Source organism: Pristiophorus japonicus, chromosome 15 (assembly GCF_044704955.1).
Source record: "Pristiophorus japonicus isolate sPriJap1 chromosome 15, sPriJap1.hap1, whole genome shotgun sequence".
Lineage (NCBI taxonomy): Eukaryota > Metazoa > Chordata > Chondrichthyes > Pristiophoridae > Pristiophorus > Pristiophorus japonicus.
Window position 1 is genome coordinate 111,315,658 of NC_091991.1, and position 26,428 is coordinate 111,342,085.

Below are 26,428 nucleotides of genomic sequence, written 5' to 3' on the forward strand. Positions count from 1 at the left end.
TCCCTCCCCCTCCCTCCCCCTCCCTCCCCCTCCCTCCCTCCCCTCCCTCCCTCCCTCTCCCTCCCCTCCCTCCCCCTCCCTCCTCCCTCCCTCCCTCCCTCCACCTCCCTCCCTCCCTCCCTCCACCTCCCTCCCTCCCCCTCCCTCCCTCCCTCCACCTCCCTCCCTCCCTCCCTCCACCTCCCTCCCTCCCTCCACCTCCCTCCCTCCCTCCACCTCCCTCCCTCCCTCCACCTCTCTCCCTCCCTCCCTCCACCTCTCTCCCTCCCTCCCTCCACCTCTCTCCCTCCCTCCCTCCACCTCTCTCCCTCCCTCCCTCCACCTCTCTCCCTCCCTCCCTCCACCTCTCTCCCTCCACCTCTCTCCCTCCCTCCCTCCCTCCACCTCTCTCCCTCCCTCCCTCCCTCCCTCCCTCCCTCCCTCCCTCCCTCCCTCCACCTCCCTCCCTCCCTCCCTCCCTCCACCTCTCTCCCTCCCTCCACCTCTCTCCCTCCCTCCACCTCTCTCTCTCCCTCCACCTCTCTCTCTCCCTCCCTCCCTCCACCTCTCTCTCTCCCTCCCTCCCTCCACCTCTCTCTCTCCCTCCCTCCCTCCACCTCTCTCTCTCCCTCCCTCCACCTCTCCCTCCCACCCTCTCCCTTTAACCTAGTAAAACTTCACAGGAGAGTTATCAGATACTGAACCACGTATGGAGATATTGGGGCAAATGACCAAAAGCTTGGTCGGAGGTTGGTTTTAAAGAGCATCTTAAAGGTGGAGAGTGAGTTGCAGAGTTTTAGGGAGGGAACTCCAGAGCTTAGGGCCTAGGTGGCTGAAGGGACGGCCACCAACACAGAAACGATGAAAATCGGGGATGCGCAAGAGGCCAGAATTGGAATAGTGCAACGTTCTCGTAGGGCTGGAGGAGGTTACAGAGATAGTGAGGGGTGGAGGTTGTGGGGCTGGAGGAGGTTACAGAGATAGTGAGGGGTGGAGGTTGTGGGGCTGGAGGAGGTTACAGAGATAGTGAGGGGTGGAGGTTGTGGGGCTGGAGGAGGTTACAGAGATAGTGAGGGGTGGAGGTTGTGGGGCTGGAGGAGGTTACAGAGATAGTGAGGGGTGGAGGTTGTGGGGCTGGAGGAGGTTACAGAGATAGTGAGGGGTGGAGGTTGTGGGGCTGGAGGAGATTACAGAAGTAGGGTAGGGCGAGGGATTTGAAAACAAGGATGAGCATTTTAAAATCAAGGCACTGCTTAACCCGGAGCCACTGTAGGTTACGCAAGCACATTAAATTGGTTTCTCTTTGATAACACATGCCAACAGTGTAGACGATTGTTGCTAAACTCTGATATGTCTGGTGTTGGCTTACGAGAAACCAATTGGTTCAATAAGTTCCCAAAACAAATGTGCAGGATATTTTTCTGAATGATCCTGAATGTTTTTCTCGTGCAGGGAGTGTGACTCTCTCTCGTCAGACTGTGTTTGGATCGAGTGCCTTTAGGGTTCTGCCAGATTGTGCAAATGTAACTGTTATAACTGCCCTTCCGGTACACAATTACCGGAATATATTTAATTCAAAGATCCATCAAGTCATGACTTCTATTTATATCCTTCCTAACAATCTGCGCTCAAAAAATATAATATCTATCAGGTGCTGTAGTGTTGCGCCTGCTCCAGTTGTAGATGGGCTCAGTAAAAGGGCAGGTACTGCCCACCCTTTAAGGGGGTCCAAAGTTTTGGTGCTCGCTGACCTACACTGGTTCCTGGTTAAGCAACGCCTCGATTTTAAAATTCTCATCCTTGCTTTTAGATTCCTCTATGGCATTGCCCCCTCCCTATCTCTGTAACCTCCTCCAGCCCTACAAGCCTCCGAGATGTCTGCGCTCTTCTGATTCTGCCCTCCCTGATTATAATCGCTCAACCATTGGTGGCCGTGCCTTCAGCTGCCTGGGCCCCAAGCTCTGGAATTCCCTCCCTAAACCTTTCCAAACTAAGTTTCCTATCTTATCTGAGCGTTTGTAAGATTAAAGGCCTTTCTCTCTCCTCCCCCACTTCCAAGCCTTATCAACCGCTGTCACTGGATCACTCAGTTCTTAAAGTGGGCCCTGCTGTCTCTCTGTATGCCAGGTCCAGAGCTGACTCCTGCAGTTCGTAGAGCGACCTGTGTGGTTAACCCCCTCAAGGTTTTGTGTTCACTGTTGTGGCGCAATTACTTTTTGTAGCATGTCTATTTTTAAAGTCTCTTCGACTAAAGTTCCTGTAAGCTGTGCATTCTCTGCGCTGTTAAATCAAGCAGCGATGGTTTGGAACGGATGAAGTCACGAGCGGAAGTGTCTATGTTTCAGTAATGACTGTCATATCAAAACATGGGTGTTGGGAATGGGAGGCAGTGCTGTCTAACTCCAATCTTTTCTCTCCCTACAGCGCGGTGGGTAAAACCTGCCTGCTCATCAGCTACACAACCAATGCCTTCCCAGGAGAATACATCCCCACTGTGTGAGTCTCCTGAGATCTTATTCACCCGGGCCTGGCGTCGCCGGGAGTTTCGTGGAACAACACAAACTTTTCCCATTGCAGCGGGAATTGTTTCTTCGCTGGCTACTGATTGGAGGAGGGGGGGAGAGGAGAGGAGAGGGGAGGGGGGGGCGCGCGCACGCACGCAGAGACTAGCGGGAGGTGGGGGGGGAGCCACAGCAATGTGAAACTGGCATTGAGGCGCAGCAGTAATGGCGAAAGGAGAGTGGAGGAGGGCTGTTGGGTAATGAGGGGAAACAGAGGAGGGGGGTGAGGGGCGGAGGAACACAGGGTGAGGGGCGGGGTTGGGGGCAGGAGGAGGGAGCGAGGGGAGGGTAGGAGGAGGGGGCAGAGCGAGGGGAGGGTAGGAGGAGGGAGAGGAGGAGGGAACGAGAGGTAGGAGTGGGGCGGGAGGAGGAAGAGGTAGACTGGGCGGTGCAGGGACTCAGTCTATGAGACTGGCGGGCGGGCGGTCTGCACAACGGGTACGTTACTCTGCTCTCACTGACGGTGCCGTGTTCTGAAAGCAGCTGTTGGGGTTTATGCCGATACTTTAGACAATAAATAACCCGCTCGGTGACAGCATGGTCAGAACGGATGCTCGGTGCTGATGTCCTGCTCAGCACCTTCTTTTACAGGTTTAAAAACTCTGCTCTTTTTGCAGCTTTGACAACTATTCCGCCAACGTGATGGTCGATGGGAAGCCGGTGAACCTGGGGCTCTGGGACACGGCTGGGCAGGAGGATTACGACCGTCTGCGTCCACTTTCCTACCCGCAAACAGTGAGTGTTGTGCGTCTGTCACCCCTTGAGTCCTGGGGCAGAAATCGTGGGGTGGGGGGGGGTTGGGGTACTGGGGGCAGCGAGGAAGGTTTCGGTATTGGGGGTGGTGTTGGCAGAGGGTGTCAGGGTTTTGGGGGTTTAAGCTGGGCAGAGGGGAGCGGTGGTTGGGGTATTGGGGGTAGAGCGGGTATCGGTATTGGGGTGGGGTTGGCAGAGGGGAGCAGGTATCGGGGGACTAGGGTGAAGGGGACCAGAGGAAAGCTCTTGGCCCTAATGGTCTGAGTGGGCGGCGGATGAAAGCCGCTCAGTTTGATTATATGATCCTTGTCTCTCTATGTTCCAGCTTCATTCTCTGCCACATTATCTTTTAAACATTGTTTACATTCTGCACGGTTGCTGAGCAGATAATGACTCACTGATGATGAAGAATGCAGCAGCAGGAGCAGTTAACTCAATCCTTAAACACTGCAAGTAAACACTGGCAGTACTATGGAATTCCCCATTAACCTCATTTCCTCCTTGCTGCGGAGAAATGGTCTGTGGTTGCCAGCACTAAGATCATTTTATTCTCGATGACTGATCCTGTGGGCCGGAAACTCTGCAGCCCGTGTCCTAACTCGCACCCATCACCCCAGTGTTCGCTGACCTACATTGGCTCCTGGTCTGGCAACGCCTCAATTTTAAAATTCTCATCCTCGTTTTCAAATCCCACCCTAGCCCCGCTCCTCCCTGTCTCTGTAACTCCCTCCCATCCTACAACCCGTCAAGATCTCTGCCCTCTTGTGCAATCCTCTCTCTCCACCGTCAGTGGTCGTGCCTTCAGCTGCTTGGGCCCCAAGCTCTGGAATTCCCTCCCTAAACCTCTGCCTCTCGACCTCTCTCTCTCTCAAGATACGATTTAAAACTTACACCTCTAACTAAGCTTTTGGTCATCTGTCCCAATATCTCCTTTTGTGGCTTGGTGTTAAATTCTGTTTGATAATCACTCCTGTGAAACTGCTTTTGTTATGTTAAAGTGCTATATAAATGCAGGTTGTGTGCACAAGTTTTTCTTTTGGTTCTCGGTGTCTGGCACAGTGCCTTGCCGCAGTCAGACAGGGAGTTGTTGTAACTTGCCGCTCCAGCTCCAAACCTTTGTCAGGAGGTACAGTTTTAGTGACTGGCTGCATTGTTTATTTTTAGGGCAAGTACAACTTGGCTGAGTGCTTGTACCTTTTTGAGTTTCGGCAGCGTTTAGAATAGCAACTTCACTTCCACCCATACCTTCAGAGGTGAAGGATGGGTCAGTGGGCGAATGCACTGTTTGGATTGTATCCTTGGTCTGTGATCAGGGAGCTGATAGTGGTGGCAGCACTCTCATCGAGGCTAGGGAGGGGAACAAAATAACTAGGGTTCCTGTCGGCTATGGCTCAGTGGGTAGCACTCTCTCTCGCCTCTGAGTCAGAAGGTTATGGGTTCAAGTCCCACTCCAGGGACTTGAGCACATGAATCCTGGCTGTCACTCCAGTGCAGTGCTGAGGGAGCGCTGCACTGTTGGAGGGCAGGGGAGTTCTCCCTGGTGTCCTGCCCAATATTTATCGCTGTGATTATTTGCACAAACACCATAGCGTCCCCCCCGCGCAGTCTCCAGGACCCGCCCCCCCCCCCCCCCCCCGCGTGGTACCCAACCCACAGAGTGTGGCCTGCACTGTGGGCCCTCCGCTCCTTGCTGAGAAGGATTGAGGATCTGTTGGTGGCGGGGAGGGGGTGAAGGGTCACAAGGGGGATGAGAGAGGGAATCGGATGGAGAGGGAGGGAGAGAGAGAGGATCGAAGAGTGGGAACCGGCGGGAGAGGAGGTCAGGAACTGGGGTTGGGGGGCTAGAAAGAGCACAGTGGGGCCTGGGGGAAAGAACGTGATCCAGCTCTAAGGGGGGGGGGGGGGGCGGGGTTTAAGAGCGAGAACGTGATCCAGATGGTAAGCCGGATCACATTCTTCCCCCACCCCCTTTACACCCACATCACGTTCTCCCTCTCCTCCTCCTGGTTGATTTCTCGGAAAGCTCGGTGCGTGTGTGGCAAGTGACATCATTGGGCTGGACAAAATCCAGGTGTCACAACACTATCACTATTCATTTCATACCCAATAGACCTGTTAACCATCCGTGACCCCCACACAGTGTCCCATCTATGGGGGGGTGGTCAGGAACGTGGGCAGCGGGAGAAGGTCAGAATCTGGGGGGGGGGGTGAAGGAGATCGGGAACTTGGGCAGCTAGGGGTGAGGGAGGAGAGAGAGGTCAGGAACTGGGGCAGTGGGAGATGGTCTAGAACCTGGGTGGGGGGAGAGAAGGTCAGGAAGTGGGGAGGGTCCTAACCTGCGAGGGTGTCTAGTCTCTGGAGCCCAGCTATCACAATGAATGGATCATGTTACACATTGCAAAGTACTTGATTACTTGGGCTGGCAGAATCTAATTGCACATTCAGATAGACTGCTGGGTGTGTCTTGCCCTTCAAGGGGCCCAATTAGAAATATGGTGTTGCAAATAGATGCAACCAATATTTATCCCTTAACCAACATCACTAAAACAGATTACCCGGTCATTATCACATTGCTGTTTGTAGGATCCTGCTGTGCGCAAATTGGCTGCTGCATTTCCTACATTACAACAGTGACTACACTAAAAGGTACTTCACTGGCTGTAAAGCGCTTTGGGATGGCCTGAGGTTGTGAAAGGCGCTATAGAAATGCAACTCCTTTCTATCTTTAATGATTGCTGCTGCCACTAGAGGGCATGTGACTGTTTTAGGTCAGCTCAGTATTGGTTGTGATGTTTTGCCCCCCCCCAACCTCCTTCGGGCCCAATATCGCAAAAGTGAGGGGCAATGCAAACTTTGCATTGAGAGAAGAGTGTGAAATATTAGATGAGATAAACATGATGAGAGAGGAAGTATTAAGGGGCTTAGCAGCTTTGAAAGTGGATAAATCCCCAGGCCTGGATGAAATGTATCCCAGGCAGTTGAGAGAAGCAAAAGAGGAAATAGCAGAGGCTCTGACCATCATTTTCCAATCCTCTCTGGCTACAAGTGTGGTGCCAGAGGACTGGAGGACTGCTATTGTTGTATCTTTGTTTAAAAAGGGAGAAAGGGATAGACCGAGTACTTACAGACCAGTCAGCCTAACCTCAGTGGTGGGAAAATTATTGAAGGCATATGGAATACTTACTTTTATTAGTTGAGGCATGGAATACAAGGTTATGCTTGAAGTGTATAAAACACTGGTTAGGCCACAGCTGGAGTACTGTGTGCAGTTCTGGTCACCACATCACAGGAAAGATGTGATTGCACTGGAAAGGGTAGAGAGGAGATTTACAAGAATGTTGCCTGGACTGGAGAATTTTGGATATGAGGAAAGATTGGATAGGCTGGGTTTGTTTTCTTTGGAACAGAGAAGACTGAGGGGAGACCTGATTGAGGTGTATAAAACTATGAGGGTCCTGGATGGAGTGGATAGGAAGGACATGTTTTCCTTATTAGAGGGGCCAACAACCAGGGGTCATAGATTTAAAGTAATTGGTGGGGGCGGGGTGGGGTTTAGAGGAGATATGAAGGGAAATGTCTTCACCCAGAGGGTGGTGGGGGGTCTGGAACTCACTGCCTGAAAGGGTGGTAGAGGCAGAAACCCTCACCACATTTAATAAATACTTGGATGTGCATTTGAAGTGCCGTAACCTACAGGGCTACGGACTGAGATCTGGAAAGTGGGATTAGGCTGGATAGCTCTTGGCCGGCACGGACACGGTGGGCTGAAATGGCCTCTTTCTGTGCTGTAAATTTCTCTGATATCCTGCAGACCCTCTCCGCTGGCACTTGAATGGCCTATTGAGTGGGATATGGGAGGGCTGCAAGTGTCGGCAGTGTGGGGGGGGGGGGGGGAAGAAGTGAATATGAAAGGCAGAAGTTCTGCAAACCAATACTAATGGCGTTTCTTGCCCTTCCTGCAGGACGTGTTTCTAATCTGCTTCTCGCTGGTGAGCCCGGCCTCCTTCGAAAATGTCCGTGCCAAGGTAAGCGATGGCTCGATACAGAAATACGGTGCAGTCTTGTGACAATTCCGACTATTCAGTTGAGGCCACCTCAAATCAAAATGTGGGGCTCGTGCTGTCGGACGGAATGTGCAGACTCAGAAAGTTGAAAACTCCGCAAGGAAATCTGCTCACTTGCTGCGACCCACACAATGTATCAGTTTGAGCCATGCTGACTTTTTATTTTAATTTTAATCTCATCAATTGTTGTCAGCATGAGACACAGCATCCCGCACTGGTTCTATTACTTGGGGAAACCTGTTCATCAACCGGGTGAATAGCAGTTTCATATAAAGTGCTTGTGACTCAATCACACTCCAGTGGAAATCCCCTCGGTAGATGGGGACCGACCAGTGCTGTGTAGTTGGTTACAGGCCGGCCGTTCGCCACTCAAGACCTGGCTTCAATTCCAGCCCTGACTGCTGGAGTGTAAGTTCCCTATCCGCTGGCCATAAAGATCCTAAACTAAATGGCCCTGAAATTGGGGTCGGAGGCTTCCCGCGGGCAATTGCCTCCGACCTGAAACATTTCTATGAAAGTACCTGGTGGTCCCGGCAGGAGCGTGGGATTCCGTTGGGGAGGCCCTCTCTTCCCGCGCTGCGGAGCGTGCTCCCGTCCTCGAGGTTCCCACAGAGACGGTGCAGTCACATGTGAGTGCTCAGCCAATCAGGTACAGTATTCCACAGCTTTCTCATTAATAGCAATAACTCCGTATCTACCAGTTCTCATTGCTATTAATGAGGGAAAAAACAAATACACGAAACATGTAATAAAAAATAAAAAACACAGCTCACATAATTAAAATTAATTGAAATTAAATATTTGAGAATTTTTTTCCCCCGAGTTTTTAAAAAGTTTTTTTAATTATGGTTAAAAATAAATGTAACTTGGTGGGCAGAATTTTAAAAAATAATGTGTTTTTTAAATTTAATTAAAATATATTTTTAAACTTTTACACCTGTAACAATTGGCTATGTGCCTGCTTTTATCAGGCGCTAGAGTTTTGAGGACATTTGCCGGGCAAGATATGGGTAAATCCCGCAATCTGCCTGTGCAAATGTCCTCGCTCCTGAGATGCGGAAGATCTGTCCAGCTCCAGCTCGAGAGATCGGAAAAGCCGGTTTTCAGCGCATGCGCATTGTGTTCTGAAAACCGGCTTTTGCGATGCCTTCCCGGGTCCGTACACACACCCACCCCGGGAGGCCGGGGTTTCCAGGCCAATGAGTTTAGGCAGACACTGGATAGTTTATGTCCTGACTCTGATACCTTTCATTCAATACCAATACTGAACAAGCAGGCTGTGAATGGTGGGCAGTCTGGTGTGAGCTGTCATACTCCTTTTCGCTGAGGGATTGCTTCGTGTGTTGTGGATCCCGAGGGTCTAGGACGGTGTTGGAATTCGGTTTAAAAAGGGGTGTTTGGTGCGAAGGCGTGGAATTTATATATTCACTCGGGGTTGCAAATCTTTGGAATTCTCTACCCCAGAGGGCTGTGGATGCTCAGTCAATGAATATATTCAAGGTACAACTCAATAGAATTTTGAGCACTACGGGAATCAAGGGATCAGGCGGGAAAGTGGAGTTGAGGCCGATGATCAGCCATGATCTCATTGAACGGTGGAGCAGGCTCGAGGGGCCGAATGGCCTACTCCAGCTCCTAATTCTTATATTTTTATTCATTGTCTGTTTATTCCCCTAGTGGTATCCTGAAGTGAGGCATCATTGTCCAAATACGCCCATCATCCTGGTGGGCACCAAACTTGATCTGAGAGATGACAAGGACACAATTGAAAAACTGAGGGAAAAGAAGCTGACTCCTATTACCTACCCCCAGGGCCTTGCAATGGCGAAAGAGATTGGTACGAATTTCCTCCCTTGTTCCTGTTAACTTGCACTGTTGCGTTTCTCACCGCTCTGTCTGCAGACCCTAAAGCTGCTTTTACAGCCCCAATGCAGGCCGAGAGAGCAGCTCAGCCTTTTTCACGTTTTTCCTGAATCTTGGTGTCGCCTCAGTAACTTCAGAGTTGTTCAGACTTTGCTGCCACTTAATTGTGCGCCTCTACAATTAGAACTTGCATTTATATCGCGCCTTTAACATCGTAAAACGTCCCAAGGTGCTGTGCACGACTGTAATCAGACAAAATTTGACACCAAGCCACAGAAGGAGATACTAGGTTAGGTGAGCTCGGGGCCCAGACAGCTGAAGGCACGGCCGCCAATGGTGGAGCGATTAAAATCAAGGACGCGCAAGAGGGCAGAATTGAAGGAGCACAGAGATCTTGGGGTGGGGGGGGGATTGTAGGGCTGGAGATGGTTACAGAATCTAATGGGGACACTGCAACAGAATTTTCTTTCTTGCAGGTAACATTCCTTGTCATACGGGTGTTCATATTGACGTTAAATCAAACTAAAGCAGTTGTTTAATTTTGTACATTAAATAAATATAAACTCCTCTTTCCTCCCTACCACCAGCCAAGTTAGAGTTATATCACTGAGCATCTAGACTTCACAGACCAGGTAACTGGAGCTTAGGCTGCGGTTTATCACTTTTAGATATTTAATACAATTGGATTTCCGCCTCTCTCCTTTCCAGAAGTACATTTACAGGCAACTGCCTGTCGGACTTTGGGTCTCTCTTGAATCCAGTGTGCTGGAATTTGATCATTTGAGTATCCTGTAGCTGGCAGACGTGTACAGCTGAAGACTGTTGCAAGCGACTTAATCATTGTGAAGATTAATGAACCTCTCCATCTCGGCCTGTTTAGAAAAGCATCACTAACGTGATCTTGCGTCACCCCACTTTCACTAGGATTTAAACTAGCTAACTTTAAACTAGCTTTTCTTCAAGAAAGTGTGTGTTTGTCCCATGATTTTGTAGATTTTTAGCTGCGTGCTGCATATTGTTTGGCTTTTAAACGTGTCGCAGGAATATCTATACTTACAGACGTTAACCAGCTACAGAAGTATGCATTGTGAAGAAGCTGTGTGCAACACTGCTGTAACCAGCTGCTGGAAAGGTGGGGTGGTCTTGGCTGAAGTTGGTTAACTTTGAGTAGGAAATACAGAATACATGTTGACTTCTAATCACAGAGGAGGCCATTCGGCCCATCGTGCCTGTGCCAGCTATCCAATTAGTCCCACTCACCCCTTTCCCCATTTTTTTTAATTTTCAAGTATTTAGCAGTTCCATTTTGAAAGTTATTATTGAATCTGCACTACTTTTGGCCTCAATGCCTTTCAGTTGAGGGGCGGGTGGAGGATAGAGTATGGGCTGTGTTATATTGGACCATCAATACAGGATAGTCTCCAAGAAATCAAATGGGAAATGCAGAAGGAACTTCTTTACCCAGAGAGTGGTGAGAATGTGAAACTCGCTGCCACAGGGAGTGGTTGAGGTGAATAGTATCGATGCATTTAAGGGGAGGCTAGACAAGCATATGAGGGAGAAGGGAATAGAGGGTTATGCTGATAGATTTAGATGAGGAAAGACGGGAGGAGGCTCAAGTGGAGCATAAACATTGGCATGGACTGGTTGTGCTGAATGGCCTGTTTCTGTGCCGTATATCCTGTGTTCCTGATCACTACCTAGTGACTGCGGCAGGGAAGTGTTTGTCGGTCGTCCGAAGATGCACTCGTTGCAATTTATACCGACACAGATAACCAGTGACTCACTTAAAGAAAAGCTTTTAACTTTAATGCTGCGATTCTGATTATTCTCCTGCTGTTGGCTTTGCAGGTTCGGTGAAGTACTTGGAATGTTCGGCACTAACACAGCGAGGCCTTAAGACCGTGTTTGATGAAGCGATTCGAGCCGTTCTCTGTCCTATTCCCGTAAAGAAGAAGAAGAGAAAGTGTTTCTTTTTATAAATCAATCCTTCCCACCAGGTTTACCAGACCCACAGAGCATCAATTCAGATATGCCAATATTTTCCCATGTCGTGATCACTTTCCTCTCTCCTTTATAGTCCCTCTATGCAGCGCGACTGGCGACATTTACCGTCTAATTTCTCAGATGTTTAATATGTAATGGAAGAATATTGATTATAGGTCCTATTGGCTTTCTGTCCCCTCCCTCCCTGCCTACATTTCCGCCCCCACCATTGCCTGTTCACACTCCTCAATTGTATTTAAGTTGCCAAATTATCTACTGTAACTAAAGATACACATCGTGCACTACAAACACTAAACACGTAGAAGGAACTGCATCTTTCTGCCATCTGGTACCGTTTACAGCCTTTCCAGAACGCAAACCATACAATTAGTGCTGGACCTACTCCCAACCATCGCAGAATAGCTGCAAATTAACTCCATGGTTTAAACTGCTGGGGACAGGAGCTGCATTTAACTGGTAGTGTAGAAAAGGTTATAGACGTATGACTTGGAACAGCTCTGAAGATGTGAAAGGATTCGTAGAGTTCAGAGGCTTAGAGGATGCTTTAGTTGGCCCTGTTTTTACTATATTACACTATACGCTAACCACATTACCTTGCTAGCTTGAAGATAGCACACAAGCTTTATTGATGTAAACGTTAAGTACAAAGAGTTAATTATGTCTGCTGCTACATATCTAAACTTAAAACCGAACGCATTGGAATTCTAAGCAAATTACTAAAAACTAGGATGTGCTCCAGTCTGATGGAGGTGCACTTAACAATTGGCATTGAACTGGGAGTTTCAGTATTCTTGGACTGGTATAGAGCGAGAGAGAGAGAGAGGGGAAACAGATGCTTGATTTTTGAAGGACCTCTGCTGGGTTTGCTGAACTGTTGCATGTTTGAAGTAGAGATGGAACAACACGTGGAAATGAGTGTTGATGTGATGGGACAGATGCAGGAACTAGGGTTAAAAAAAGAGATTGGTTCATTGAAGGCATTAACTGGGTCCTAACAAACTTTACTGATTTATATCTTTAAGGGATTTATATGTAACATACTATCTGTATGTTTCTGAAATGGTTATACTCAACAACTGTATGTGACTAACGAGATAATTTTCATTTTTAAAGAGTAAATTTTAACAAAGTCATATTGGAAGTGTCATTTCTTCAGTTTTGAACGCAATGAAAGTATTATTTCATAAACTGGGACATAATGCGTGGGAGTGATGTTGCTAACTTTTATTATAAACACTTGATTCTGTGAAAATGCCTGACCAACTCCCTGCAGTAAAAGAGCATTTTTATTACCTCAGTTTCTATCCCTCCATATTTCCTGTCTCAAACGGCATGATTGCAGATCTTAAAAACCCCATCTCTCCTGTCTTAGTTTCGATTTTGGGAAGCCTTAAAAGCAAACAGACCAAATCCTGCGCGGAGGCATTAACTCCTCACCTGTCCTCGTGCTTGTTTAATTCTACCATAGACGCCTTATTGAAAATGTACATAATCCCAAGTGTATTTTCTACTTCATTTTTCTAACGGTTATGTTCTATGCATGTTGCTCATCTATTTTGGAATCCAATGGGGGAGGGGGACTGTTAACGGAGAAACAAATGAATCTGCTTTTTTAAAAATACAAGTGTTAAAATGTTGGAGAATGGAACAGCTTGCTTGCATTCATAATTACTGTTATATGTTTGTGTGATTTAAATAAATGGTGAATACACCGATTGATTAGAGATCTGCATGTGACTGTACTGTCAGCCAATGCTTCTGTTTCATGATCCAGCAGGGAAAGGTTGTTGTATTTTTTGTAGCTGGCTTTACTATTATGTTTTGTACAAGAGCAAACACACTTCATGCCTTAGCAGGTCAATGCACTGTAGAACTGGGCGTTGTCCTTTGAGCCCTGGCCTGAGTCAGGGGAGCAAGTTAAGGGGATTATAAAATGGTCTGCATGTCCCAGACTAGATATGTTTTTAAAAAGGCAAAACGACCGCTATTGCAGAACTTTAATTGATGAACAATCACCAAATATATACAGTTGCTGTCAGCTGAGCTTGTACAGTGGGGTGGTGTAAACCGAGTGACTCCCCTCTTTGAAGACTAATGTAACCTGTCAATGAGCTCTTCAGCACTTCAATGAACATGTTACATGCCAAAGCAATAACTACTGAGGCAGGATTTGAGACGGTGTGGTGGTGAATTGGCCAACACTGCACAGCTTGTGATATGTACAGTTTTTTAAATTTGCAAAATCCACCACAGCTCTCAAGGCCATTTGTTTAGTAGAATAGGAAACGAGAATGCAACTGCTGCACTGCCTTTTAGTTCTGGTTTCTAAATGTTCTCAGGGCATCTGATTACCTTAAATGTTTTTGCGAGTAATCCAGATGCAGTACAGTCTGATAATTGATCACCCGAACTTTTCAAAGCTTTGACCAGCACATTATCTTTAAACTAAAGTGAATTACAAAAAAAGTCTGTTTATATAGAACCTTATCCAAACATCTTGCACACTACTTTAGTGCACTGCCTGAGAGGCAAAGGTTTGCTTGTATGTCACTCATTTGGAGATGAGAGGTGCTTTACATAGCTGAACAGTGGCTTTCCACACCATGTAATCAGACTGTGTCTTGTGTCCGTGGAATCACTTCCATTACTGAGGTCACGAGCTGGGCTGCACACAGTCACTTGAGCAAAGTATCCAAGCGTTGTGAAAATAGTACCCTGAAATGTTTACCTGAAATATTAGCTCAATGACAAATACAAACTGTTTTGAGACTAGCAACCACCAACAGTCTGAGAAATAATTACTCAGCTGTATTAAAACACAACTTGTCATGGCTTTCCACTACTGGCATTCTAACTTGCAATTAAAGAGCAACTCGCTCAAGGAACTATATTTTTCAAAATCATTTTAAATGCATTAATAAGAGTACACATGATCTCCATGACAATGTGGTGGACGCGGATTCCATAAATCATTTTAAAAGGGAGTATGAGGAAGTTACAGGCACAAAGCAGGGCTGTGGGACTAAGCATCACTGTTCTTTCAAAGAATAAGCAAAAGGCCGAACCACATCCCTCTGTGCTGGAAGTCTCTCTGATTGATGACACTGGCACTGCTTCAATGCACCGACATGAGCACAGGTCAGAGTCCCAGCTAATGTTGCACTTGGCTCCCCAACCTTCCTTCGGTAGTTAGTGGTCACGTCCGAGCAGAGAAATCTGAAACCAAAACAAGGATAGGAACCGATGGGGGCAACGCTGGCCTGCTGAGGCACTCAACCCTGGGTCAGCAACTATCAAGTCCCGCCAAAGGAACAACATTTAAGTACAAAGTGACGACAAATCAACACTACATCAGCTCCAAGAGTGATTACCCGCCTTGTAGGATCTTCGCCATTCTTCAAATGGTACACTATCGCCTACCCACCAGAGCAGCCTTTCGGCACATTCTGTCACCAGAATAACGTCAGAGACGAGAGGAGCCATCCGTGGCCTCCCAATTCCATGTCTCCAAAGCGTAGAACCTGCTCAGTACCATCACACTGCAAGCGGTGCACAGCTGGTTTCTGTATGGGTCCCCATTGTCCCGATTCTGGGCTACTGCAAATGACAATCAAATCATTCTTGATCACTCCTTAGTGGCCTCGCAAGCCGAGGCTTAGAGAGCCGGGACTTGACAGCCGCAGAAGAGATTGCCACAGGAGGCGAGTGTTAACCTTCTTTGGCTGAGGATATTTTGACTAGTTCATTAAAGTTTTCATAAATAAGGCCTAGAATACAACCTTGCAAAAACTTGTACTGTTGCCTTTAGTTTCAGCTTATTGTAAACAAAGCTTTATCAAATATCAAATCAAATCTGGTTGGAAGGTCCATTGGACAAAGAGGGGACACAGAGGGTCTATGGGAAGGGGGGGGGGGGGAAAACACATGAAGAGGGTGCATTTGGAGGCAGGGGCAGGGCATGATGTATCCCCATTGGGGGAAGAGGGGCCATGGATGGAACACACACAAAGCATTTGCTGAAAGTTGTTTTAGTTTCATGTGGTTTGTGATTTTGTGTCACACCAGTCAGAAATGGTGTGTTGGTTTTATTCTCTGGGTGCCTGTCAAGTTCTAAGCCACCCACTGTAACATCCACATCGGTCAGCTTCCAAAGTCTAGGCAGTTATTTATTCCCTGAAGCTTAAACACCCAAGTCAAGCGAGTGGCCAAGCAACAGTGAGGTGAATGCAGAATGCATTCGGCCCTATAGCCTTTCAGAGAAGAAATTCAGGAATCAGGTTCCACTTATGGCATGGTGGCTTCCTGCTATCTCTCAACTAGGCTCTACATGTCAGCACTTGAAAACTGGTCACATGGTGTAATTCTCATCCACTTACCAAGAATTATGCTCCAGATTTCACTCCTGCACATGATGGGGCTCTTTGACAGACCTGTCCCAGGAGCTGGTATTTTGAATGATAGGCCCACCACTGTGCAAGTTTGGTCTTTTTGATTATTTAGTCAGTTTCGACAGATGGATCCTCACTGTCCACACACACACACAGGCCCCTAAAAATATCTTGTGCATCAAAGAGTAATTACAATAGCTGTTGCTGTGATTCCCACTGGAGTGATGTTAAATATAATAACAGCAGCTGGCAAAGCAAAATGAAGGCCACGGACCCGAGTCGAAAGTATGTGGAGACCCCGACTATTGCAGCCTGCGTCACATCTTCAATGAGAGCACCAATTATTAAAAAAAAGGGCTGTGGTCTACTATTGCCACCAATCTTGTTGGGTAGCTCTCCGGTGGTCTTGACTAAATGTCATTAGAAACCTAGAAAATAGGAGCAGTCGGCAGCCATTTGGCCCTTTGAGCCTGCACCACCATTCAATATAATCATGCCTGGTCCTCTATCTCAACACCATATTCCTGATTTCTCCCCATACCCCTGGATGCCTTTTGTTTCTAGAAATCTATCTCCCTCTTAAATATATTCAGTGACTTGGCCTTCTGTGGTAGAGAATTCCACAGGTTCACCAGCCTCCGTGAAAAAATGTCTTCTCATCTCGGTCCTAAATTTCCTACCCCGTATCCTGAGACTGTGACCCCTTGTTCTAGATTTTCCAGCCAGGGAAACATTCTCCCCGCATCCAGTCTATCCAACCCAGTCAGAATTTTATACGTTTCAATGAGATCCCCTCTCATTCTTCTAAACTCTAGTGAATACAGGCCTAGTCCACCCAATCTCTCCTCATAAGACAGTCCTCCCATCCCAGAAATCAGTCTGATGAACCTTTGTTGCACTCCCTCTATGGCAAGTATATCCTTAGGTAAGGTAAGGAGACCAAAACTGCACACAATACTCCAGGTGCAGTCTCACCAAGGACTTGTATAACTGTAGTAATCCTTGCTCCTGTACTCAAATCCTTTTGCAATGAAGGCCAACATACCATTTGCCTTCCTAACTGCTTGCTGCACACCTGTATGTTTGCTTTCAATGACTGGTGTAAGTACACGCATCAAGTGAGAGAGGCCTTACCCTTGGTTTCGTGATGGGTGGCAGGGTCACCACTTTATTAGGCTCGTGGGTCAATGACAGACGTTGAGGAAGACTGTTGAGTTGGTGCATCAGGGCTCTGCCAATCTACATTGGACCTTGCAAGCTCAGGTACCTTGGGGACAGACCCCATCAACTGTCAATGCTTGTGGCACTGGCCCAAAGAAAGCAGGTTGGAGAAATTCCAGGCAAGAAGTCATCGGTTTACGGCCGAGAGATCTGACTTTGTTTTAAGGAACTTGTACCCAGGGAGCAAACACATTGAGCCTCTGGGTGACACATTAAAACCTCTGTAAATGTATAACTCCATTCCAAGGTACCATCATCACAGATGGTCACCACCCTGCTCACTCTCCCCCTCAGGGGGAATCTTGTACCCATTTATCCATTAACTCATGCGAAAGCTCTGGAATACATATGCAATTTACCCAAGTGCAGATGTACAGCCTGGCCTCTGGAGCAAGGCACAGAGCTATTGGCAAGCCATCCAAGGTAGGAATATTTGTTGGAGTCGGACATTTTGAGGGAATTCAAACTGGTGCCTCAGCCCCCTGTGTTTTTCTGCAGGGATTTCAATAAACTTATGGAAGGGCATCTTCGAGCCATGGGAGAGGCCGGCAGACCAATGTGAAAAAGCACCGACTGCATTCAGACAACAAAAACTTGCATTTATATAGTGCCTTTAACATATTAAGCATCCCTAGGCACTTCACAGGGGTATTAGCAAACAAAATATGAGACTGAGCCACATATGCAGCTCACAAACGGGCAAGACTTGGTTTGTTTATTTATTTATTTGATTGATTGATTGATTGATTTTTGGGATGTGGGCGTCGCCGGCAAGGCTGGCATTTATTGCGCATTTCTAATTGCCCTCGAGAAGGTGGTGATTTCAGAGGGCAGTTAAGAGCTGACCACATTGCTGTGGGTCTGAAGTCAGAAATAGGCCAGACCGGGTAAGGGTGGCAGATTTCCTTCCCTAAAAAAAAAACATTTGGACAGTAATGTTCTTGAAGCAAGTTGGCTGGCACCAAAGTCCAGTGAGTTTAAATAAGTGAATGGACTAAATAAATGAAGGATTATCTAATCTGAGCTACAAACTGCGGTTTGACTGAATCGCTGGGAAGTGCAAGGCTGGGACCAGAGAGCTCAATCTATGCAACTGGAGTAATTGTACCAACACCACTGGGCAGTTACTGGGGCCAGAGAGCTTGTGTGGCACGGCCCAATCGGATGGCCAGGCCAGACGCCTGCTAAAACAGCACCGCCTCTGCAGAACCAAGCAATCTAGGGTTAAATCCTGTGTTGTTGAACGAGGAAGAAAGGTACATTTTCAGCTGTTCTGCTGGGACAATATGATTTTACTCATTCAGAATTACACAGTTCAAACAATCCCACATCAACCCAAATAAACTCCAAAATTGAAAAGCACAAAGGAAAGTGCAGTAAATATTTTAGACTGGATCACACAACGGGTCCTTATTGGAAGAGATCTTGAACCTTGTGCCCCCCACATGGACGTTACAATTTTCAGCGGAGAACAAGGTCAATTTGATGGCATGAAAGATTCTCATTGGTCGCTTGGAGCCGTCACATTGTCTGAAGTGAACCTGTTCCTTCGCCGCCTGGTACCAGTTTGTTCCGTTTACATATAACTTTAAAAAAAGGAAATCGAAGGGCCAGGAGGAGGAAAAATAACCTAAATGCAAATGGAAGAAGCCCCACGCAGCAGGGGTAATGGCCGTGTAAACTCAAATGGCCAAATGCGATGAGTCAGTCTGGCCAGCTGATTCGTGTCCATCACATACGTGGCCCCGGTGCATTCCTTGCGCTGCAGCCCTTTTTCAGGATGCCGCGAGCACAGCGCCAAGCGGTCGGCGGGCGGGCGAGCTCGCACCGAGGCTCCATGTTGGGTCCCAGCAGCTAGAGCGAGCTTTGCACTGCCGGCCGATGGCTAGACTGGGTGTGTCTCACCTGGTGCAGCCCGGGGCGTGGGGCAGAGAATGAAAGGTGCCTCTCGCGTCAGGTCTTGGAGGACTTTGAATATAAGATCGGGCATGTGATCCGTTATCATCTTGGGGCTGATGAGAATACTGCTGAAGGATGCTGCATCGCACCACGCTGCATGGTATTTCACTTGAGAAAAGCAGAGACTGGGTGGGTGGATGGGGGGAAAGAGAGAGAGAGAGAGAGAGGGATTAGTTAGAACTAGAAATGTAATAATTAATTGCAATGCAAGGTTACCAACCGCCGTAGCAGAGAAAGTAAACAGATTTTTAAAAAATTACATTTATATAGCCCCATTCATGACTTCAGGATGTCCCAAAGCGCTTTCCAGCCAATGAAGTACTTATGAAGTGTAGTCACCATTGTAATGTAGGGAAATGTCGCAGATAATTTGGGCACAGCCAGCTCCCACAACCAGCAATGAGATACAATGACTAGATAATCCATTTTAATAATGATGGTTGAAGGATAAATGTTGGCTAGGACTCCTCTTCTTTGAAGAGTGCCCTGGGATCTTTTACACCCACCCGAGGGGGCAGACGGGGCCTCGGTTTAACGTCTCATCCTAAAGATGGCACCTCCGACAGCACTGCACTGAAGTAGAGAGAGAATGAACTTTAATTTGCAGGGCTATGGGGAAAGAGCAGGGAGTGGGACTAATTGGATAGCTCTATCCAAGAGCTGGCACAGGAATAATGGGCCAAATGGCCTTCTGTGCACCAAGTCCCACTCACCCATCACCCCTGTGCTCGCGGTTAAACAACGCCTTGATTTCAAAATTCTCATCCTGGTTTACAAATCCCTCCATGACCTCGTCCCTCCCTATCGCTGTAATCTCTTTCAACCCCTCCAAGATATCTGTGCTCCTCAAATTCTGCCCTCTTCAGCATCCCTGATTATAATCGCTCAACCATCGGTGGCCGTGCCTTCAGCTGCCTGGGCCCTAAGCTCCGGACCTCCCTCCCTAAACCTCTCCGCCTCTCTACTTCTTTAAGACGCTCCTTAAAACCTACCTCTTTGACCAAGCTTTTGGTCATCTGCCGTAATTTGTGTGCCAAATGTATCCATTTTGTCTTATAAACACAACTATGAAGCGCCTTGGGACATTTTATTACATTAAAGGCACTCTATAAATAAAAGTTGTTGTTGTATGATTCGAAGTACCAGAATGAATCACACGATTCAGACTGTAGCACAGAAGGTTCCAACCTCGTTGTTAAAAACTACAAGACTTGTTCTGCTCTGGAGCAGAATGCCAGCAGTTCAACTCAGCCACGAAATCTTTGCAGTTAGTTCTCTCACCAAACCTAGCTTATTACAGCACTTTAACTGCGCTTGCAGTAAAATCTCATCCAAATTTACTGATTATACAGAAAGTGATTTTGGGAGCTTTTAAGTTGAATGGCAGACTCACCCCCCTCCACTGCATTCTTCCGTGATGTAAATGATCTTCCCCGGAAGGAAGAGGGGAGTGCTCTGGAACGGAGAACTCGAGGGGGACTCGTCGAGGATGCTGGTGTAGGAGGCGGACCGGCGCCCCATCAGATTCTGCTCCGCAAGAAGCGGCTGAGTCAGTTGTGCCTGTTGCCTGCTGTCCAGCTCAGTGGGAAAATCGTCTGGATCCCCTCCAAATATCTCGTACCAACACCCCCGCAGCAAAATCTGATACTGGAAGGAGAGAACAAGACAACAGATGGGTGGAGATACAGACTTCATGACCAAGGGCCGATTGGGAACAAAGGTGGTTAAGGCGACATACGGAATACTTGCCTTTATTAGCCGAGGCATAGAATACAAGAGCAGGGAGGTTATGCTTGAACTGTATAAAACACTGGCTAGGCCGCAGCTGGAGTACTGCGTGCAGTTCTGGTCACCGCATTACAGGAAAGATGTGATTGCACTGGAGAGGGTACAGAGGAGATTTACGAGGATGTTGCCTGGACTGGAGAATTTTAGCTATGAGGAATGATTGGATAGGCTGGATGTGTTTTCTTTGGAACAGAGGAGGCTGAGAAGAGACTTTATTGAGGTGTATAACATTATGAGGAGCTTAGATAGTGGATAGGCAGGACCCATTTCCCTTAGCAGACGGGTCAAGAGCCAAAAGCCATAAATTTAAAGTACTTGGTGGGAGGTTTAGTGGGGATTTGAGGGGACATGTTGTGGGGATCTGGAACTCACTGCCTGAAAGGGTGGTAGAGGCAGAAATCCTCCACATTTAAAAAGTACCTGGATGTGCACCTGAAGTGCTGTAACCTACAGGGCTACGGACCAAGAGCTGGAAAGTGGGTTTAGGCTGGGTAGCTCTTGGTCGGCCGGCGTGGACACGATGGGCTGAAATGGCCTCCTTCCGTGTTGTAAACTTCTATGATTCTATGAAAGAGCTAATGCAGCAAGGTCTCAAGATAAGGGCTAAAAGGGTCAAATTATGAGGACTGGTTGCATAGATTAGGCTTGTATTCCCTGGAGTTGAGACGATTAAGGGGTGGTCTAATTCGGGTGTCCAAGATGATTGAAGAGATTCAATAAGGATAAACTATTTCCTATAGTTTTAAGGTTATGTCCCCTTGTTCTGGCCTCTTTTCCCCCCCCCCACTCCCTCCCCTCCCAGTGTCAGGCAACACTTCTTCATGCAAAGGGGAGTGGGATCTGAAACACTCTCCCCCAGAAAGCTGTCAAGTCTGGGGGTCAATTGAAATTGTCAAAACTGAAATTGATAGGCTTTTGTTAGGCAAGGGTATTACGGGTTACAGAACCAGGGTGGGTAAATGGAGTATCTTCTAACTGAATGGCCTCCTCCTGTCCACAAGTTCCATGATTGGTGGTCCCAAAACTCCAGCTTAGTGATTTTTTTTTAACAAATACATTTTGTTATTGCAGTGCCTTTGGGTTTAGTCAATTTTTTTAAGATTCACTGGTTAAAAGTTGCTCACCTTTAATAAGAGATGAGATTACAGTTCCCGTGGGCATTCCCTTCCGCCACAGAGTGCCCCCAAGGGAAGCACTGTCCTGCATGTTTCCTGTAATCTGGAAGTGTGACTGGGGAATATTTTTAAATACGCTGCGTGCTTCAATGGCTCAGTGGGCGACGGTACTGAGGCACATAGACCTGGACCGTCGCATTTCGATCCACAGTCTGTACTGCGTTCGACGATCCCAGCCAGTGCGGGGTGCTGTAACTGACCTCCGCTCCCACGGACAGGGAGCAGGGGAGGAGGGCAATCAGTTGGTGTCCCTGCGCCGAATCACCACAGCGTAACCTCTGCACACAGGCAGGAAGCTGAGCCGCGATATCCTCGCCCGCCGACACTCAATGGCAGGGTGCATGCACGGATCTGGAGTTTAACCTGCAGCTTTGCAATCGCAGCCCAGCAAGGCTGATAGGGGTAGGCCCTCGAGAGAGGAGGGGGAGATTAGGGAAAAATATACTCGGTTTATAACCATAAAATGCTGCCCAGTATATACAACTATTAGTTCTGTTGGAGCGGATTTTTGGACATATACTGGACTAGTATACGGGACCAAACATTTGTTTTATTTTCCCCTTTAAATGAATTTTGTAATACTGATGCATTATGCTTTAAACAGTTAAACTTCAAGGTATAATGGCCTTGAGTTAATGGAGATAGGAAGGTGAGATAATGAACACTGGAGAGTTAAGTGTTGGGTATGTTTGTTTATACCGGTGTCAAAGGCCTGTCACAATGCAGGATATGTTATATCAAAAGCTTAGCCTTTGATAGTCAAAGCTTTGTAGTGCTAAAGCATGTGTTGCAAAGTGACATAATTTGTAGGATAAAAGAACTTCACTGCAGATACCAATTTGAGTCGTGGTTCAGAGACAGGGGTCTCTAACACTTCTCCCAAAGCTTTGTCTCCGATTTAATAAACCTCTCTTTATATATTATACAGTCTCGGAAATATTTTTCCACAAGTTCTATTAGTCTCCACAGCTAGGACAGTCTTTGACAGGGAAGAATAGGGGGGATCACGTAATTCACTTGTTTTCCTGATAAAACAGGGAGGACTGATTTGTAGTTTCAGAGTCAAGATGTCTGTAACCAGCACCATTAACCCCACCCGCCCACCCTGCTACAAGCACATACCCACGGCAACCAGTAGTTACAGTCTATATAGAAACATCTGTAGGTCTGTGGGGATAGAGCAGGGGGGAGTGGGACTAATTTGATCACTCTTTCATAGAGCCGGCACAGGCTCGATGGGCCGAATGGCCGCCTCCTGTGCTGTAAGATTCTATGGCCAATACTTATTTTCGTCAACTCAGTTATTTGTAAGTAACTTGCGTTGCTGCATAAATAAAAGGGGCAGGGCAGAGATACCAGAGACAGACGGCACATTTCAATGATGCTTCACTCTGTAGCAAGGTCTCAGCTGCTTCAGCCTCAGACAGCTAGTCACGAACTGGCTACGTTAGAGTCCATATTAATTACTCAGTGACCTTGACTTCCTTGTCAAGTGAACTGATCAATAGGTTAAAACACAGTCAAGATGAGCAATTACAAGCCGCTCTGCTTCATTGAGTGCGAATGCATGACCCCAAATCTCACATTATCCAACAGTTCCCTGCACTGTTTTATCGAGTTCAACAATACCATTTTTACTCAGAATTATACAGCACAGAAACAGGCCATTTCGCCCAACCACTCCGTGCCGGTGTTTATGCTCCACACCAGCCTCCTCCCCTCACCCCATCACCATATTCCTCGATTCCTTTCTTCCTCATGTGTTTATCCAGTTTCCTCTTAAATACATCGATACTATTCGCCTCAACTACTTCCTGTGGCAGTGAGTTCCACATTCTCACCACTCTCTGGGTAAGAAGTTTCCCCTGATGGATACAACCTCAGTTCCGGTATTATCCGAGTAAATCTTTTTTGCACCTTCTCCAGTGCCTCTATACCCTTTTTGTAATATGGAGGCCAGAACTTTGGTTTACAGTAACCAAGGTTCGATACAGGTTTAACATAACTTTTCTGCTTTTCATTTGTATTGCTCTAGAAATGAACTTCATTGGATTTATTAGTGACCATCTGATATTTATGGCCCTAGAGCAAAAGACAGTAACTGCACTCAAGAGGGTAATAAAGTTTGTCAAAAGTACATCAGCATTTCCATCCAAACACCACTGTGGAACATTTTGATACCTTAGGCCGGTTGCAATGGGCAACTATTCCTAATATTCTTCTTTTCAGGTCTTCTACGTTGGAAAGGCTCAGCCTGCAAACAAGGAGGTGACAATAAACGTTAAGGGTATAGTGCTGGCATCCAACCGGAATAAAGTCAAGTGTTGCAGGTCATAGAAGTTGTACACCAACCTTGGAACAAGATCCTTGCCCAAGATGACGGATACGATAAATCCTTTGCTATAATCAGCCAGAGACTTGCTAAAATAAAAATGACATTTCCTGATTAGAATGGACACTGCTACAAGTTAGAGTTCGTGGACCGAGAACAATAGAATCTGGAGAGGATGTCCATGTTAAAAATGGGGCTCGATTTCAGAAAGAAATTTTTAGATAAAAATAAGGTGCGATCGCTTAACTAGCGCAAAAGCTACCGGCACCAGGAGATGCAGTCAGTCCTTCCGTGCGCTGGGTGCTGACAGGAGCACCAACAAACCACAGCACTGTACAAACTGCACCTGCAGTTACAGATCTGTACAAGTCAGCAAAAGTTTAAATAATGCGAGAGAGAAAATAGCTTCCCCCTAACCAGAAAACTGGGCGCGAGTCACAGCGTTAACCATTACACGCAAACGCATCTCTGGTCTACGTACAGCAGGGGCCATGCCGGGGGAGGACAAACTTTCCTCTTCGTTTGTCCCTTGCCACCCAAACAGAAATAAACACCTGAATCATTCCAATTAGCTGCCAGCTCCCTCCACCCAGGAATAGGCAGAAGTCGGGACTCGACTGCACGGCATGAGGAATTAATCAAACGGGATAAATCACCTGGAAGATATCGCCTATTGACAGATATTAGAAGTTAGAATCAAGAAGTTTATTTTACACGTCTTTAATTAATGAATAACCTTTATGTTTGTAACTTCCTTTATATGCATTGATTGTATGTGAAACTCACTTATAAATGATAGAAAATGGCCGGAGGACATAAAATGGGTTTTAAACTGGAGGAAGGCGGAGAAGCAAAGCTTCATGGTAAATGAACCATCTTAAGTAACCAAAGCAATGTGTTGAACTTAGTACAGAATAACAAAGTTCATCAGGTTCTGCTTAGCTCGACATACCTTATCAGTAGAAAGGCAGTAATCGTGAGAATGTTTAAGCTGGTGCGAGGTATGGAGATTAATGGGACTGCCTAGATGGTGGTACGTACCTGTTCCAAGGTTTCAAAGCTCGAACATTGAAAACATGAGATAGACCACGACTTATTTTGCTAGCTTGCCACATTGGCACAAAAAGGGTATAGAGAGCAACTCTTTTCCAACAGTCATTTTCCAACATTCCATTGACTCTGGATCAGTTCCTATGGAGTGGAGGTTAGCCAATGTAACCCCACTTTTTAAAAAAGGAGAGAGAAAACAGGGAATTATAGACCGGTCAGCCTGACATCGGTAGTGGGTAAAATGATGGAATCAATTATTAAGGATGTCATAGCAGCACATTTGGAAAGAGGTGACATGATAAGTCCAAGTCAGCATGGATTTGTGAAAGGGAAATCATGCTTGACAAATCTTCTGGAATTTTTTGAGGATGTTTCCAGTTGGGTGTACAAGGGAGAACCAGTTGATGTGGTGTATTTGGACTTTCAGAAGGCTTTTAACAAGGTCCCACACAAGAGATTAATGTGCAAAGTTAAAGCACATGGGATTGGGGGTAGTGTGCTGACGTGGATTGAGAACTGGTTGGCAGACAGGAAGCAAAGAGTAGGAGTAAATGGGTACTTTTCAGAATGGCAGGCAGTGACTAGTGGGCTACCGCAAGGTTCTATGCTGGGGCCCAGCTGTTTACATTGTACATTAATGATTTAGACGAGGAGATTAAATGTAGTATCTCCAAATTTGCGGATGACACTAAGTTGGGTGGCAGCGAGAGCTGCGAGGAGGATGCTATGAGGCTGCAGAGTGACTTGGATAGGTTAGGTGAGTGGGCAAATGCATGGCAGATGAAGTATAATGTGGATAAATGTGAGGTTATCCACTTTGGTAGTAAAAACAGAGAGACAGACTATTATCTGAATGGTGACAGATTAGGAAAAGGAGAGGTGCAACGAGACCTGGGTGTCATGGTACATCAGTCATTGAAGGTTGGCATGCAGGTACAGCAGGCGGTTAAGAAAGCAAATGGCATGTTGGCCTTCATAGCGAGGGGATTTGAGTACAGGGGCACGGAGGTGTTACTACAGTTGGACAGGGCCTTGGTGAGGCCACACCTGGAGTATTGTGTGCAGTTTTGGTCTCCTAACTTGAGGAAGGACATTCTTGCTATTGAGGGAGTGCAGCGAAGGCTCACCAGACTGATTCCCGGGATGGCAGGACAGACTTATCAAGAAAGACTGGATCAACTGGGCTTGTATTCACTGGAGTTCAGAAGAATGAGAGGGGATCTGATAGAAACATTTAAAATTCTGACGGGTTTAGACAGGTTAGATGCAGAAAGAATGTTCCCAATGC

At 46.9% G+C, this 26,428-nt stretch overlaps 2 protein-coding genes across 3 annotated transcripts in view; one reads left to right on the forward strand and one right to left on the reverse strand.

Annotated features, from left to right (window-relative positions):
* Positions 1-2,311: 2,311 nt before the first annotated feature.
* LOC139280960 (ras-related C3 botulinum toxin substrate 1-like) lies at positions 2,312-12,951 on the forward strand. Its single transcript, XM_070900784.1, has 5 exons — positions 2,312-2,475; positions 3,158-3,275; positions 7,256-7,318; positions 9,035-9,194; positions 11,072-12,951. The coding sequence occupies exons 1-5, from the start codon at positions 2,327-2,329 to the stop codon at positions 11,200-11,202; spliced, it is 621 nt and encodes a 206-aa protein (XP_070756885.1). The 5' UTR covers positions 2,312-2,326; the 3' UTR covers positions 11,203-12,951.
* Positions 12,952-13,264: 313 nt separating this feature from the next.
* daglb (diacylglycerol lipase, beta) overlaps positions 13,265-26,428 on the reverse strand; it is a 63,413-nt gene continuing 50,249 nt past the window's right edge. Inside the window, exons 12-15 of one of the 2 annotated variants that reach the window (XM_070900786.1) lie at positions 24,111-24,179; positions 23,940-24,012; positions 20,189-20,442; positions 13,265-14,443 (exon numbers count right to left, since the gene is read on the reverse strand). In XM_070900786.1, coding sequence (XP_070756887.1) covers positions 14,257-14,443; positions 20,189-20,442; positions 23,940-24,012; positions 24,111-24,179 — 583 coding nt within the window. In that variant the 3' untranslated portion in view covers positions 13,265-14,256. Of the gene's footprint in view, positions 14,444-18,107; positions 18,921-20,188; positions 20,443-23,939; positions 24,013-24,110; positions 24,180-26,428 lie in introns of those variants that run through there. The other variant, XM_070900785.1, reaches the window with a different exon arrangement.

Bases quoted from the DNA above. Each gene is read 5' to 3' on its own strand.
- LOC139280960 (XM_070900784.1), top strand. From the start codon at position 2,327: ATGACTGTCATATCAAAACATGGGTGTTGGGAATGGGAGGCAGTGCTG. The intron at 2,476-3,157 runs GTGAGTCTCCTG...CTCTTTTTGCAG, and splicing joins GGAGAATACATCCCCACTGT to CTTTGACAACTATTCCGCCA. The intron at 9,195-11,071 runs GTACGAATTTCC...TTGGCTTTGCAG, and splicing joins TGCAATGGCGAAAGAGATTG to GTTCGGTGAAGTACTTGGAA.